This window comes from Chiloscyllium plagiosum, unplaced genomic scaffold (genome assembly GCF_037043375.1).
Source record: "Chiloscyllium plagiosum isolate Xiang-an unplaced genomic scaffold, Cpla_swu_hap1 HiC_scaffold_25, whole genome shotgun sequence".
NCBI classification, from domain to species: Eukaryota; Metazoa; Chordata; class Chondrichthyes; order Orectolobiformes; family Hemiscylliidae; genus Chiloscyllium; species Chiloscyllium plagiosum.
Genome location: NW_028270163.1, coordinates 2,170,898 through 2,187,766, shown reverse-complemented (window position 1 = coordinate 2,187,766; position 16,869 = coordinate 2,170,898). Strand labels below are relative to the sequence as shown.

Here is a 16,869-nt window from a genome sequence, read left to right as displayed (position 1 = left end):
CTCTCTAGTCTTGAAATCCCCCATCCTAGGGAAAAGACACTTGCCATTCACTTTACACCCCTCATTGTTTTATAAACCTTGATAAGATTACCTTGCAACTCCTATGGTCCAGTGAAAAAAGTCCCAGCCTATCTAGCCTCTCTTTATAACTCAACCCCTCCATTCCTGACAATATCCTGGCAAATCTCTTCTGAACTCTCTCCAGCTTGATAATATCCTTCCTGTAACAGGATGACCAGAATTGGACACAGTACTCCAGAAGAATCGTTATATTGCTCTACAGATCTTACTTCAAGATCAAAGTGAATTTCTTTCATGGTGAGTACTCCATCTACGTATTTGACTTCAGCCATCTTCAGTTGCATTTTTTTTTGTTCAGTTTTCTTGAGTGCTGATCTTCCCACATATGGGTCATGACCTTAGTAGGTCTACGAGTCAGAAATTTTGAGTTGCAAGCCCCGAGGTAGCAATTGCAGCAACAGTGATAACAGCTGCAAGGCCCCTTTAAATTCTGGAATTTAAAAAAAAATACTGGGTGTGACCTATTGGCTATTCTTTAAGGCCTGATTCCTATCCTGAAAATCCCAGTCCAAGGTTTGCTGCTTTTTTACTTAAAACTTTGTCATTTAAAGGGCTGGTCGTGTCTCACAAATCTCATTGAGTTTTTTGAGAAGGTGACCAAGCATGTAGATGAAGGTAGAGCAGTTGACGTGGGAGACATGAACTTCAGAAAAGCCTTTGATAAGGTTCCACATGACAGGCTGTTGGAGAAAATGCATAGGCATGGGATGAGGGTAATTTAGCAGTTTGGATTAGAAACTGGCTTTCTGAAAGAAATCAGTGAGTGGTGGTTGATGGACAATATTCAGCCTGGAGTCCGGTTACTACTGGTGTGGCACAAGGATCTGTTTTGGGACCACTACCATTTGTCATTTTTATAAATGAATTAGACGCAGGCATAGGTGGGTGGATTAGTAAATTTGCACATGACACTAAAGTCAGTGGAGTAGTGGACAGTTTGGAAGAATGGTACAGATTGCAAGGGGACTTAGATAAACTGCAGGATTGGGCTGACAGGTGGCAAATGGAGTTCAATGCAGCTAAATGTGAGGTGATGCAGTTTGGGAAGAATAACAGGAAGGCAGAGTACTGGGTCAATGAAAAGATTCTTGGTCGTGTGGATGTACAGAGGGATCTTGGAGTCCTTGTACATAGATCCCTGAAAGTTGATAGCACTGTTAAGAAGGCATACGGTGTGTTAGGTTTCATTGGGAGAGGGATTGAGTTCCGGAACCACAATATTACGCTGCAACTATACAAAACGCTAGTGTGGTCACACTTGGAATATTGTGTACAGTCCTGGTCGCCATATTTCGGGAAGGATGTGGAAACATTGGAAAAGGTGCAGAGAAGATTTATGAGGATGTTGCCTGGTCTGGAGGGAAGGTCTTATGAGGAAAGGCTGAGAGACTTGGGTCTGTTCTCATTTCAAAGAAGAAGGCTAAGACGGGATTTGATAGAGACATACAAGATGATCAGAGGATTAGATAGGGTAGACAGTGAAAGTCTTTTTCCTAGGATGGTGATGTCAGCTTGTACGAGGGGGCATAACTACAAATTGAGGGGTGATAGATTTAAGACAGACATCAGAGGCAGGTTCTTTACTCAGAGAGCGGTAAGGGCGTGGAATGCTCTACCTGCCAATGTAGTTAACTCAGCCACATTAGGGAGATTTAAACAATCCTTGAATAAGCACATGGATGATGATGGGACGAGCTGAGAATAATTCACGGGTCGGTGCAACATTGAGGGCTGAAAGGCCTGTTCTGTACTGTATTGTTCTATGTTCTAAACTCACCTTCCCTTCCTTTTCCAGCTGTTGTTGGTCTCCAACAATACCCCTAACCCCTTTTAGGGATCTCTGCCTATCCAACATTCCCAACCCAGTCACAATCTCATAGCTCTGGGGTCTGAGAAATTTTCAAGCCTTAAATTGAGGGGTCATTATGGGAAAAAGCTTAGCAGCACTGCTGTTGTAGCCACTTTAGATTCCTGCGATGACTTCTTTCAGCACATGTCCAAATGCAGAGAGTAGCAGAGCATCAACATCATTTCCATTTCAGGACCATCACTGTTCACACTGTCTACGTTGAAACTCTTCCACAGCAATAGAAATGTCAACAGCCTGGTATCCAGAATGTATGTAGCAATTTGCTCCTTTCATCCAGCTTCACTTGTCAGTAACCATCATTTGCAACTAGTTAAGTAGGTGCAGACAGGCTGTCAGTTAGGGCAGTTATGTACATTTGAAGGACAGCAATTAATCTATGGTAATTATGTTTTAGAAAGCCAAAGAAAGAAATTGGAGTGACTAAATCTCCAGGAGTACTTTCAAGCAGAGTTGGAAAGATTACCTCTCAAGTCAAGTCACCATGTTCTTACCAGACCATAAGGATTTCTCTGTCATTAGAGAGACATGACTGGTAGTGATGGAACCTGAGGGCCACCAACCTCAGGTGAGGGGAGAGATTGAGAAGGAAGATCCTTCATGGTAAACTCAGCTAGTATGGGGATTAAACATTACATTACATTGCTTTGCAAACCAACCATCCAGCCAACTGAGCTAAACCAACCCCCACTTACCTCTACTGCAGTGGGAGATGTTGATCCTCTCATTCCTAGAAGAGATAATGCCTCGTCCTTGGGATCATTTTTCTTCAGGAATGGTTTTACTGACCTCCTACAGCAATGGAAGATAAACATTAGATGTGGGGTCCAACAGGTCAGTGTACATTGAACAACCAAAGCAAAGCTGGTCATCCATTGGCTTCCATTCAAGGGCAAAATATTTTAAGCTGCAGACAAAATAAGGGACTCAGCATTCATAAAAAACAGTTTGCTTCTTTTTACCAAGTAACAATAAAGAAAAGATATTGTTTGCATTAATAGCAAAATGTCCAGTTCAAAGGTGAATATTTTGACTTAGAAACTTAATGACACCGAATCTGATACAAAACATGTGCAAAAGTGTTCAATAGTGCCCCAAGAATTGGAACCAGTTTCTTCCACTTCAATCTTTAAGCCATGTATTGAGCTGTCTAATCTTATTTACCTTCAACTGATTCGTTCATGGCTCAGATAATAATCCAGAGATTGATCAATGGCAATGTTAGTGAGAATACGGAGATACAGGCGACAAGAATAGATGGGATTGAGGGGTTGATAAAGAGGAGGTTTTAGCAATTTTGGAAGATCTGAAAATAGATAAGACCGGGGCCAGACAGGATTTATCTTCGGATTCTCTGGGAAGCCAGGGAGGAGATTGCAGAGCCTTTGGCTTCAATTTTTATGTCATTGTCGACAGGAGTAGTGCCAGAAGACTGGAGGATAGCAAATGTTGTTCCCTTGTTTAAGGAAGGGAGTCGGGACAACTTTGGTAATTATAGGCCAGTGAGCCATACTTTGGTTGTGGGTAAGGTGTTGGAAAAGGTAATAAGAGATAGGATTTATAATCATCTGGAAAGGAATCATTTGATTAGGGATAGTCAACACGGTTTTGTGAAAGGTATGTCATGCCTCACTAACCTTATTGAATTCTTCAAGAAGGTGACAAAACAGATGGATTAAGGTCAGGTGGTTAATATGGTGTATATGGACTTCAGTAAGGTGCTTGATAAGGTTCTAGGTTAGAGTGGTGCTGGAAAAGCACAGCAGGTCCAGTAGCAAAGGTTTCACACTGTAGGCTATTGCACAAAAAAAGGAGTTTCAGGATTGAAGGTGATTTAGTGGTTTGGATCAGAAATTGGCTAGCTGAATGAAGACAGAGGATGGTGGTTGATGGGAAATGTTCATCCTGGAGCTCACTTACCAGTGGTGTGCCACAAGGATCTGTTTTGGGGCCACTGCTGTTTGTCATTTTTATAAATGATCTGGAGGCAGGCGTAGAAAAATGGGTTAGTAAATTTGCAGATGACACTAAAGTAGGCAGAGTTGTGGATAGAACCGAAGGATTTTGTGGGTTACAGAGGTACATAGATAAGATGCAGAGCTGGGCTTGGAAGTGGCAAATTGAGTTTAATGTGGAAACGTGTGAGGTAGTACACTTTGAGAAGTAACAGAAATGCAGAGTGCTGGGCTAATGGTAAAATTCTTGGTGATGAACAGAGAGATCTCGGTGTCCAGGTGCATAAATCCCTGAAAGTTGCCACCCAGGTTGATAAGGTTATTAAGAAGACATATGGTGTGTTGGTGTTTATTGGTAAGGGGATTGAGTTTTGGAGCCATGAGGTCATGCTTCAGCTGTACAAGACACTGGTGCGGCCACACCTGGAGTGTTGTGGGCAATTCTGGTAACCGCACCATAGGAAGGACGTAGAAGCTTTGGAAAGGGTTCAGAGGAGATTTACTAGGCTGTTGCCTGGTGTGGAAGGAAGGTCTTACGAGGAAAGGCTGAGGGACTTGAGACTGCTTTCATTGGAAAGAAGAAGGTTTTTCAAGGAACAGATACGACGTGTCCTTGAGATGTATGTACCTGTCAGGCAGGAAAGAGATGGTCGTGTGAGGGAACCTTGGCTGACGAGGGAGGTTGAATGTCTTGTAAAGAGGAAGAAGGAGGCTTACATAAGGTTTAGGAAACAAGGTTCAGACAGAGCTTTGGAGGGATACAGGATAGCCAGGAGGGAGCTGAAGAAAGGGATTAGGAGAGCTAAGAGAGGGCATGAAAAATCTTTGGCAGGTAGGAACAAGGATAACCCAAAGGCCTTTTATGCATATGTGAGAAACATGAGAATGACGAGAACGAGGGTAGGTCCGATCAAGAACAGTAGTGGGAGACTGTGTATTGAGTCGGAAGAGATAGGAGAGGTCTTGAATGAGTACTTTTCTTCAGTATTTACAAACAAGAGGGACCGTATTGATGAAGAGGAGAGTGTGAAAAGGACTGGTAAACTAGAAGAGATACTTGTTAGGAAGGAAGATGTGTTGGACAATTTGAAAAACTTGAGGAGAGACAAGTCTCCTGGGCCTGACGGGATATATCCTAGGATTATATGGAAAGCAAGAGAGGAAATTGCAGAGCTGTTGGCAATGATCTTTTCGTCTTCACTGTCAACGGGGGTGGTACCAGGGGACTGGACAATGGCGAATGTTGTGCCCCTGTTCAAAAAAGGGAATAGGGATAACCCCAGGAATTACCGGCCAGTTAGTCTTACTTCGGTGGTAGGCAAAGTAATGGAAAGGGTACTGAGGGATAGGATTTATGAGTATCTGGAAAGACACTGCTTGATTAGGGACAGCCAGCACGGATTTGTGAGGGGTAGGTCTTGCCTTACAAGTCTTATTGAATTCTTTGAGGAGGTGACCAAGCATGAGGGTAGAGCAGTGGATGTAGTGTACATGGATTTTAGTAAGGCATTTGATAAGTTTCCACATGGTAGGCTTATGCGGAAAATCAGGAGACATGGGATAGTGGGAAATTTGGCCAGTTGGATAGAGAACTGGCTAACTGGTCGAAGTCAGAGAATGGTGGTAGATGATAAATATTCAGCCTGGAGCCCAGTTACAAGTGGAGTTCCGCAGGGATCAGTTCTGGGTCCTCTGCTGTTTGTAAGAGGGAGTCGAAGGGTGGGTCAGACGATACGAAGATTGGTGGAGTTGTGGATAGTGAGGAGGGCTGTTGTCAGCTGCAAAGGGACTTAGATATGATGCAGAGCTGGGCTGAGGAGTAGCAGATGGAGTTCAACCCTGTCAAGTGTGAGGTTGTCCATTTTGGAAGGACAAATAAGAATGCGGAATACAGGGTTAACGGTAGGGTTCTTAGTAAGGTGGAGGAACAGAGGGATCTTGGGGTCTATGTTCATAGCTCTTTGAAAGTTGCCACTAAGGTGGATAGAGCTTGTAAGAAGGCCTATGGTGTATTAGCGTTCATTAGCAGAGGGATTGAATTCAAGAGTCGTGAGGTGATGTTGCAGCTATACAGGACCTTGGTAAGGCCACATTTGGAGTACTGTGTGCAGTTCTGGTCGCCTCATTTTAGGAAAGATGTGGAAGTTTTGGAGAGGGTGCAGAGGAGAGTTATCAGGATGTTGCCTGGAATGGAGAATAGGTCGTACGAGGATAGGTTGAGAGTGCTAGGCCTTTTCTCATTGGAACGGCGAAGGATGAGGGGTGACTTGATGGAGGTTTATAAGATGATCAGGGGAATAGATAGAGTAGACAGTTCAAAGACTTTTTCCCCAGGTACAACAGAGTGTTACAAGGGGACATAAATTTGAGGTGAAGGGTGGAAGGTATAGGTGGGATGTCAGGGGTAGGTTCTTTACTCAGAGAGTGGTGGGGGCATGGAATGCGCTGCCTGTGGGACTGGCAGAGTCAGAATCATTGGTGACCTTTAAGCGGCAATTGGATAGGTACATGGATAGGTGCTTAAGCTAGGACAAATGTTCGGCGCAACATTGTGGGCCGAAGGGCGTATTCTGTACTGTATTGTTCTATGTTCTAAGGTTGAGAGGTGACTTAATCGAGACATATAAGAGAATCAGAGGGTTAGATAGGGTGGACAGTGGACGGTCAAGGTTAACACTTTGGGGACATAGCTTTAAATTGAGTAGTGATAGATTTAGGACAGATATCAGAGGTAATTTCTTTACTCAGAGAGTAGGAGGAGTGTGGAACAGCCTGTCTGAAACAGGAGTAGACTTGCCGATGTTAAGGGCATTTGGATTGGCATTGGACATACATATAAATAATAATAGAATGTAGGTTCGATGGGCATCAGATAAATTTTGCAGGTCGGCGCAACATCAAGGGCCGAAGAGCCTGTACTGAGCTGTAACGTTCTATGTTCTTATGGTCTAACCACTTCTGATCAATAATCCAGAGGTTATTACCTTTGGGGTTCTGCTTTCGAAAATAGTTCCAAGCTAATCAAACTCTCAAAGTAGAATCTCTGAGGGGAGATGCGGTGACGTTGTACTGCTCATTGTTGGAGACATCGAAAGTGATATATAGGGCTACTCCTGAAATATTATTGTCCTTTATATCTGCAAATAAGGTTTTTCAAGCTAGCTTCAGACAAATGGCTCACAGGCAGCTCTTGATGCAGGGCTCCAAGAGAAAAGGTGAAACAAACCTATAATCATATTCCTCATCCAATCACTATCCCTCCCTCTCCCACTCCTACCTATACACCTTCAAATCAGACCCCCTTTGCTGCACAAGCATGTGCTTTCCCTCTTCCAATAACTCACATTTCTTTTCCCAACTGTTTCCCCCACCCAATCACAACCTTTCCCACTGTTCTCCTTAAATGTCAGACCCACCATCCCAGGAATCAGTTTGGTCAACTTCGCTGCACTCCCTTGACAGCAAGAATAATGTTCCTCAGATAAAGAGACCAAAGGAGACAATATTCCAAGTGTGATCTCATCAAGGCTCAGTATAATTAAACCAAGATATCTCTGCTTCTGTAGTTGAATCCTCTCACTTTCAGCCAATATATAGTTTGCCTTCTTTACTGCCTGCAGCATCTGCATACTTACCTTTGGCAACTGGCATATGAGGACACTCAGGTGCCATTGCACTTTCCACTCTCTTAATTTATAGCCATTCAGACAATGATCTGCCTTCCTGTCTTTCCTACCAAAGTGGATAGCTTCACATTTATCCATATTATACTGCATCTGCCATGTAATTTGTCTACTCACTCAACTTGCCCAAATCACACAAACATCTCTGCATCCTCCTTACAGCTCACTCTTTTACCCAGCTTTGTGTCATCTGAAAATTTGGAGATATTATATTTAGTACCCTCATCCAAATTATGAATACATGTTGTGAATAGCTGGGGTTCTAGCACTTATCCATGTGGTAGCCCACTAGCCACAGCCTGCCATTTGGAAAATGACCTATTTATTCTTACTCTGTTTTGCTTGTCTGCTAACCAATTTTCTATCCATTTCAATAATGTACCTTAATCCCATGTGCTTTAATTTTATACATGGATCTCTTACGTGGGACTTTGTCAAAGGCCAAATAAATTACATTGACCGGTTCCCCATCCAACTATCCTTGAAGATATCCAATTTGTTAAGCAAATCAATTCGTAAATCCATGCTGGCTCTGTCTAATTTTGCCACTGTTTTCCAAATAATTGCCTATCAAATCTTTTTCAATGGGCTCCAGCATTTTGTCTATTACAGAAATTGGGCTAGCTGGTCTATAATTCCCAATTTTCTCACAGTATATCCCTTTGAAATGGAGGAGTTACATTAGCTACCTCCAATCTCTCGTAACTGTTCCAGTTTCGAGAGAGTTTGATTGTTTAGATTTTTTTTTAGATTAGATTAGATTACAGTGTGGAAACAGGCCCTTCGGCCCAACAAGTCCACACCGACCCGCCGAAGCGAAACCCACCCATACCCCTACATTTACCCCTTACCTAACACTACGGGCAATTTTAGTATGGCCAATTCACCTGACCCTGCACATCTTTGGACTGTGGGAGGAAACCGGAGCACCCGGAGGAAACCCACGCAGACACGGGGAGAACGTGCAAACTCCACACAGTCAGTCGCCTGAGGCGGGAATTGAACCCGGGTCTCTGGCGCTGTGAGGCAGCAGTGCTAACCACTGTGCCACCGTGCCGCCCATTGTTGAAGTAATGCATCCACTATATCGAGGGCCACTTACTTAAATATTCTAGGATGTAGAATATCAGGCCATGGGGATTTACCTGCATTCAATCTCATCAATTTTTCCAACACGATTTCCCAACTAATACTGATCTCCTTCAGTTTCTCTCTCACCAAACCCTGTGTTTGTCAAAATTTCAGCATTATGTTATTTGGGTCCTCCTTTGTGAACACAGACCATAAAATATGTATTTAGTTCGTCAGCCATTTCTTTGTTCCCCATCATAAATTCCCCTGTTTCTGACTGTAAGAGACTCTCATTTGTATTCACCAATCTTTTTTTTCTTCATATACTATCAAAAGGTTTACTTAAGCGCCATGGCTTAGTTGGTTAAAGCGCCTGTCTAGTAAACAGGAGATCTTGAGTTTGAATCTCAGCAATGCCTTTATCTGGGGTGGCACAGTGGCTCAGTGGTTAGCACTGCTGCCTCACAGCACCAGGGACTTAGGTGACTGCCTGTGTGGATTAGATTAGATTAGATTACTTAGTGTGGAAAAAGGCCCTTCGGCCCAACAGAAGCACGCTGAAACGCAACCCACCCAGACCCATTTCCCTACATTTACCCCTTCACCTAACACTACGGGCAATTTAGCATGGCCAAATCACCTAACCTGCACATCTTTGGACTGTGGAAGGAAACCGGAGCACCCGGAGGAAACCTACACAGGCACGGGGAGAATGTGCAAATTCCACACAGTCAGTCGCCTGAGGTGGGAATTGAAGCCGAGAGTTTGCACATTTTCCCCATCCCTGCGTGGGTTTCCTCCAGGTGCTCCAATTTCCTCCCACAGTCCAAAAATGAGCAGGTCAGGTGAATTGGCCATGCTAAATTGCCCATAGTGTTAGGTGCATTAGTCAGAGGGAAATGGGTCTGGGTAGGTTACTCTTTGGAGGGTCGGTGTGGACTTGTTGGGCTAAAAAGGCCTGTTTCCATACTGTAGGGAATCTAATCTAATCAGTCAGAATTCATGTCATCCACAAGCTTACTCTGTACTCCATTTCCCCTTTCTTAATCAACAGTGCTTCTTTGCTGAATTCTAAACTGCTCCCAATCCTCAAGTCTGCTGTTTTTTTCTGGCCAATTTGTGTGCCTCTTCCTTAGGTCCAGTACTATCTCTAATTTCCTTTATAAGCAGTAGTTTGGCTATGTTTCCCATTTTATTTTTGCTCCAAACAGGGATAAATAATTTCTCCTTGCACTGTTTGAATGTTTGCCATTGCCTATCCACAATAATCCCTTTAAGTAACCTTTCCCAATTTATCACTGCCAGCTCAAGCCTCATACCATTGTAGATTCCTATATTCACATTCAAGATCCTAGTTTTTCGAAGCATCTATGTCACCCTCCACCTTGATGAGGAATTCAACCATATGATGATCACTCAACCCCAAAGGGCCTTACACAGCTACACTGCCAATTATTCTTTCCTCATTACACAATACACAGTCTTGAATGGCCTGTTCTCTAGTTGGATCCTCAACGTATTGGTCCAGAAAACCATCCCATACATATTCCTCAAAGGAGGAATGTGACTATCTTGTGACTAATTTCATTTGTCCAATCTATATGTAGATTAAATTAATCCATAATTACAATGTTCTTTTAATGCATGCTTCTTTAATTTCCTGCTTAATGCTTTCCCCAACATTATCTCTGGTTTTTCCCAACAATTCCTTGCCCATTGGTGTTCGACAGCTTTATCCATATAGATTCCTCATGATTGAAGCTAATATTCTTTCTCACTATTACATTAATTTCCTCTTCAACCAGCAATGCAATTCTACCACTTTTTCCTTTCTGTCTGTTCTTTCTCAATACTGAATACCCCTAGATGATCAGTTCTCATCGCTGGTCACCATGGATGAGTTCAACTCCACGTCACTCACTATCCAGACTTGTAGATAGTGTATATCCTTCACTGTCACTGGGTCAAAATCCCAAAACTTCCTTCCTAAAGGCATTTTGGCTCAACCTGCACCAATGTGGACTGCAGTGATTCAAGAAGGTGGCTCATCACCACACCCTCAAGGGCAGCTAAGCACAGGCACTAAATGCTCATCACATTCCCTGAGTGAATAAAATTAACCCTGCAGCTATTTCTCTGTAATTACAATTGTATCATACTTGTTTTCATCTATTTGTGCAATTACTTCATCTACCTTATTGCAAATTCTAGTGCTTTAAGGAACAAAGCCTTAAAGCATGTCTTTTTAACATTACTTATCCCGTCCCATTATTTTTCACTGTGGCCTTGTTTGACCCTGATTCACCCAACCCTCACTTCTTGATCATTTTCCCTCTCTCCAGATGTGCTTGTTCCCTCTTGGGGACACAATGGTCTAAATTATAAACGGTCCTTTCCAATGATCTGAGGATGTCAATTGATGCTCACACTGCCCATACTGATCCAAATGTGGCCAATATGAAGCGAACTGTGGCCCATCTGCTCACTGAGGGGATTCATTCCTGTGGGCAGCCAGTACCTGGCCCATATCCCTCCAAACCCTTCCTATTCATATACCCATCCAAATGCCTTTTAAATGTTGCAATTGTACCAGCTTTCACCACTTCTTCTGGCAGCTCATTCCATACACATACCACCCTCTGTGTGAAAAAGTTTCCCCTTAGGTCTCTTTTATATCTTTCCCCTCTCACCCTAAACCTATGCCTATGACCCTATGCCAACAGACTGGAGGAACCAACTTATTGGAGTCTCCATGGCCAAACATAAAGGGCTGAGGGGAGGGAAGGCCAGGCATGAGGTCCCAACAGTCACGGCTGAGCCACCTGTCTCCATGGGCTGTCTGATTTTAAATGTTTTTCTTACCTCCATTTTGAGGCATCAGTCTGGATCCCTGACCTACCTCAGCATTACCTGTCTCTCCTGAATATTGTCTAGTGTTCACAGTCCAAAATGTGGACCTTCTGCTCTTTGCTCTCACCTGACAGGTTGGTAGAGGGGTGGAGGTTGTTTTGGCTGGCTCTGGTACAATTTGATTATTTCTCGGATGTTCTGACTAGGTTCTGGTCTTGTGTTGGTCTGGATGGACTTCACTACCTCTGGTTCCTTCTTTTCTTCTTCTGTCTTATGGTCTTTTTCATTTCCTTTGTCTTTCTGCTCCGTGTCTTTGGTGGAGTTTGCTGGAGAAGGGCTCACTGTCGAAATAAGTAGACTATTTCAGTTGAGGTTTGTCAAAGGTAATGATATTCAATATATTCTGCAAAGACAAACACTAGTGTTGATGTTATTCTATCACAGTGTTTCGATGGAATGGGGCAGAGGATGAGGGAACTGAACAGTCCCTGGTTTATTATAATAATCCGCTGCAACACTAGTAACTTTGTTCAACAGCACTTTAATGCAAACTGACTTCAATCAGCAACTCCACATTTACTGGCTGAAAGACCAGCTGTTAGAGTGGCCAAGGGCTTTTTGAGCCTGATTTGACTGAGGAAGATCTGAATTCTGAACATATACAATCTACATAATTCTCAGAACTGTATCAGGAGTACTCAATTAGCTCAATAGTTCTAATTATTCTATTTGGAATTTAAAAACGGCTAAATATTTTGATCATTTAACAGAATTATTTCAAGAAATTTTAGATGACAAGATTATATTGCATGCAGTTTAAATTAATTTGAAAAAATGGGAATAACATGCTAGTCATAAGACTTTTAAAATATTGTGGTTAGATGGATATTATAAGACATACAGCAATAAGGATAGAAATCCAATTTGGCCTTTTCTTGGGCTGGAGGTGTATTGATGTGCACCAGAGGCCACTCAAAATTTAGCCTCAGATTGTTGGTCACTTGCAGAACAATGAGAATAAATTAGACTGGCTGTTTCCCTGGCAATAAGGCATTTGGCAGTCAGGAATTATGGGTTGCTTCCCCAGGCTCCACATCCTATTAATGATCTAACTTTTAAAAATCCTTTTTAGAAGCTGCGTCATATTGTTCCCATGAAGGGACTATGTTTCATGAGACTTGGAGCAGGCCCATTGCAGCCCAGTTTCAGGAATGAGTCCTCAAAGAATTGTTAACCATCCTATTTGCCCACAGAAAGGGCCTAACTCCTGTTCAAGACATGGGCTGTGGATGGAATGACATTTTTACCAGAAATTTACCAGAAATTTTCACTTCTGTCATGTAATCTGTGCCATGCTAGGTGTCTGTTTTATATAACCTGATTTCTGCCAGTCTACTTCTAATGGGCTGTCCATGAGAAAAACTTTAAAGTGTGTTGCTGCTTGTGACGACAGCAATGAACCAGAGGTTAATGAGTTGCCCTGATTCAAAGGGTCAGATTTCACACTCTATACTGCTCTGTGCAATGTAGGCCCACATCCCAGCCCAAATTTACTAATGTCTCTTCCTGAGATGAGACTCAGAGCCAAGACCACACTTTTATAAACTCTACTCTTACCCTTCAGTGACGATTGTTGGCCTTAGAATAGAAGCCATGCAAATTGGAGAAGGTGAAACACCCATTTCCATTAGTTTCATTCCTCAAGGCAAAGGACCAATTCCACCTCACAGAAATACTTGCTGAATGTGTGGTTAGTGATCTAGCTCTAGGATTGGGTTTATCAGCCACACAAGGACCCACAGACCCATGACCAGTGTGACAATGCTACTCCTTTAACAAGGTTTTGCTGTCCTTGGTTTTTTTTTTCAGATTGGTCGTAAAACAGCAATTGTGAAAAGTGTGGATTTAACTACTTGAGAATGCTTTCTCAATGAAAGGGGAGTGGCCAGTTCTCTCAGCTCGGCTTTTCTCTGGTTTGGTTTGGTTTTAGTAAACTGGCTATTCATTGAGAGCAGGCAGTCAGTTTTGAGGCTGCTGGCCCTAGAAACAGCTAGATGGAAGTTGTTCCATACTGAATCTCTCTGCCATCTCTCTCTCTCTCTATCCTGTAAGACCCAATGTTTGATTATACCTTTTTTGCCAAGGGCTGTTTATGAGGATTGTTGCAGGAATTTGGAACAGCATCATTAAGTTGGGATAATCTGTTGAATTTTTGGATAGGTTAAGTTATTTTGTATTCTGTCCTCTTTTGTTTGTGTTTCATTCAGTAATCTTGCAAATAAATTCTGTTGTTTAAAACTAAGTGGTTTGACCAGCTGCATCACTCCTGGAATATCCACTATTACACCTGCTAATAACGAGGTAAAAACAATGACTGCAGATGCTGGAAACCAGATTCTGGATCAGTGGTGCTGGAAGAGCACAGCAATTCAGGCAGCATCCGACGAGCAGCAAAATCGACGTTTCAGGCAAAAGCCCTTCATGAGGAATCTGGGCTTTTGCCCAAAACGCCGATTTTGCTGCTCGTCGGATGCTGCCTGAATTGCTGTGCTCTTCCAGCACCACTGATCCAGAACCTGCTTATAACAACTAGCAAAGTTAAGATCTGGGCTACTTCCTTGAAATGTTTTGAGGGGGTCTAGCCCGGTACATAACACCAGTGACATGGAATTTCCCAGACAAACATATTCTTTAGTAAGTGATTAGCAATGATAATTCATAACAATGATGATTCTGAAATCTGATTGCTTTTTGAATAAGAGAATTTAAACAGAATCAACTGATTCAGTGAAAGCTTAAATCTTATTGCGTTATATCTTTGAAATCTATGTGGTTCCCAATATTCAGATACCTTTGTGTTCCTCCACTTCCGAATTATTGGATTCTTCTGACTCCTTCTTCTTTTCTGGTTTCTCTGGTTTGGGAAGCAATATCTTGGATGGAGGTTTTACGTGAAGAGGCTCCTCTTTCTCTGTGAGGAAGAGTAGAAAGGGAACTTTTGAACTTCAAGGAACAAGGGCTCACACATGTAATCGCAAAGCTTTGATAAAGGAAAGTTATCACTGACATCAATATTTTGGGGTATTTTGCTGAGTAATATGTGGTATATTTGGGAGGACCAGCAGACTTTGGAATGATGGGTCCTAGGATTTCACTTCTAAAGACCTATCCGCTCCATCTTCCCCTCTGACCTATCACCATTACCCCCACCTCCATTCACCTATTGCACTCTCAGCTACCTTCTCCTCAGCCCCATGCCCCTCCCATTTATCTCTCCACTCCCAAGGCTCCCAGCCTCAAACCTGGTGGACTTTTGCCCGAAACATCGATTTTCCTGCTCCTCGGATGCTGCCTGACCTGCTGTGCTTTTCCAGCACCACACTCTTGATTTTCACTTCAAAAGGTTTCCTCACCTTACAGCTAATTGTAGCCTAATAAATGTGGATTCAGCAACTTCAGTCAACACCTTCATTATTGTAGGGTTGTATAAGTATCAGGTCAGGAGAGGGCAAACCTGTCTATTATTTATCTTGCAAAAGGGGGATTAATCCCTTTTTCTTTAGCTCCAAAGAAACTAAACATTTCTCAATCTGTAAAGTTAAACCATCCTATTTCTTCTTTATTTTGTTGTAATTTGACAGAGTTTGAGATAGTGTTTGCTACACTATTGGTAGTTCCACATTACCTTTATTCTTTACAGATTGCAGTTCTATATTTTGGTCCTGTTTGGTTTAATTCTTCTGGTTAGGTCTAATCTTTCTTTCAATTCCAAGCCAGCTTATTTCTAAAACCAACAAGATGTATTCCAGTTTCCCACAAGAACCACACTCCAGTTTCAATTCAACTTATATGGTGCTTGATTGGCTATGATTTTTTTGCTGAAAGCAGGCGAACAAGATAGTAATATTTGACTGAAGTTGCTGAATCCCCATTTATTTTAATCATATGTATTCTTCAACTAACAAGAGGACAAGCTATACTGAAATGGATGGATAAGCTAGAATTAAATCTAGAATCTAATGGTAAAGGAACACCTAGTTATCAGTTAATATGATTGAATCTGATGCTTAATTTTGAAGTTTGAAATATGCCTCCAACTGCCTGCTACTGTCTACCTTCCATTGTACCGTTTAACCAGTTCTCCGACTCTATTTTAGCGAATATGTCCACAGACTTTGTAATTGTTTTTCTTTCACATTTATACTTGTTTCAAGCTCAGATTTCTCGCACTCGAACTGAATGTGAAATTCCATTGTGCTTTGATCGCTTGTTCCATAAGATTGTTTACAAACAACAAAGAACAAAGCAAATTACAGCACAGGAACAGGCCCTTTGGCCATCCAAGCCTGTGCCGATCCAAACTATGAGATCATGAATTAATTCAACCTGATAGGCATTACCACATTGAAAGTAGCTTATTCCCAGATTGTATCATATCATGCTGTTCAAAGAAACTGTCCTGAACACTTTCTATAAACTATTCCTTAAGACCAGGATTGGAGGATTTGATTAGATTACTTACAGTGTGGAATCAGGCCCTTCGGCCCAACAAGTCCACACCGACCTGCCGAAGCGCAACCCACCCCTGCCCCTAACACTACGGGCAATTTAGCATGGCCAATTCACCTGACCTGCACATTTTTGGACTGTGGGAGGAAACCGGAGCACTGGAGGAAACCCACGCAGACACAGGGAGAATGTGCAAATTCCACACAGACAATCGCCTGAGGCGGGAATTGAACCCAGGTCTCTGGTGCTGTGAGGCAGCAGTGCTAACCACCGTGCCACACACTATAGAGATATAGGGAAAGGCTGGACAGGCTGGGGCTGTTTTCGCTGGAGCTAAGGGGTGACCTTATAGAGGTTCACAAAATTATGAGGGACATGGCTAGGATAAATAGACAAAGTCTTTTCCCTGGGGTCGGGGAGTCCAGAACTAGAGGGCTTAGGTTTAGAGTGAGAGGGGAAAGATATAAAAGAGACCTCAGGGGCAACCTTTTCACACAGAGGGTGGTACGTGTATGGAATGAGCTGCTAGAGGAAATGGTGGAGGCTGGTAAATTGCAACATTTAAGAGGCATTTGGATGGGTATACGAATGGGAAGGGTTTGGAGGGATATGGACTGGGTGCTGGCAGGTGGGACTAGATTGGGTTGGGATACCTGGTCAGCATGGACGGGTTGGACCGAAGGGTCTGTTTCCATGCTGTACATCTCTATGACTCTATGACTAGCTTTGCCCCATTTCATTTGTTCACTCACAATTATTTGTGTCTTTCACACAAACTCCCAACATTTCTTGGTTTATATTCTGCCTGCAGTGTAGCAATTGTTAGGGGTGTAAAACGTACTCCAACCTATGA

General features: G+C 42.7%; 1 protein-coding gene across 1 annotated transcript in view; it reads right to left on the bottom strand.

The window, feature by feature from the left end:
* Positions 1–16,869, bottom strand: part of myo15b (myosin XVB) — a 267,080-nt gene that overhangs the window by 112,833 nt on the left and 137,378 nt on the right. Inside the window, exons 18-20 of the mRNA XM_088000375.1 lie at positions 14,359–14,478; positions 11,635–11,848; positions 2,644–2,740 (exon numbers count right to left, since the gene is read on the bottom strand). Coding sequence (XP_087856501.1) covers positions 2,644–2,740; positions 11,635–11,848; positions 14,359–14,478 — 431 coding nt within the window. The remainder of the gene's footprint in view (positions 1–2,643; positions 2,741–11,634; positions 11,849–14,358; positions 14,479–16,869) is intronic.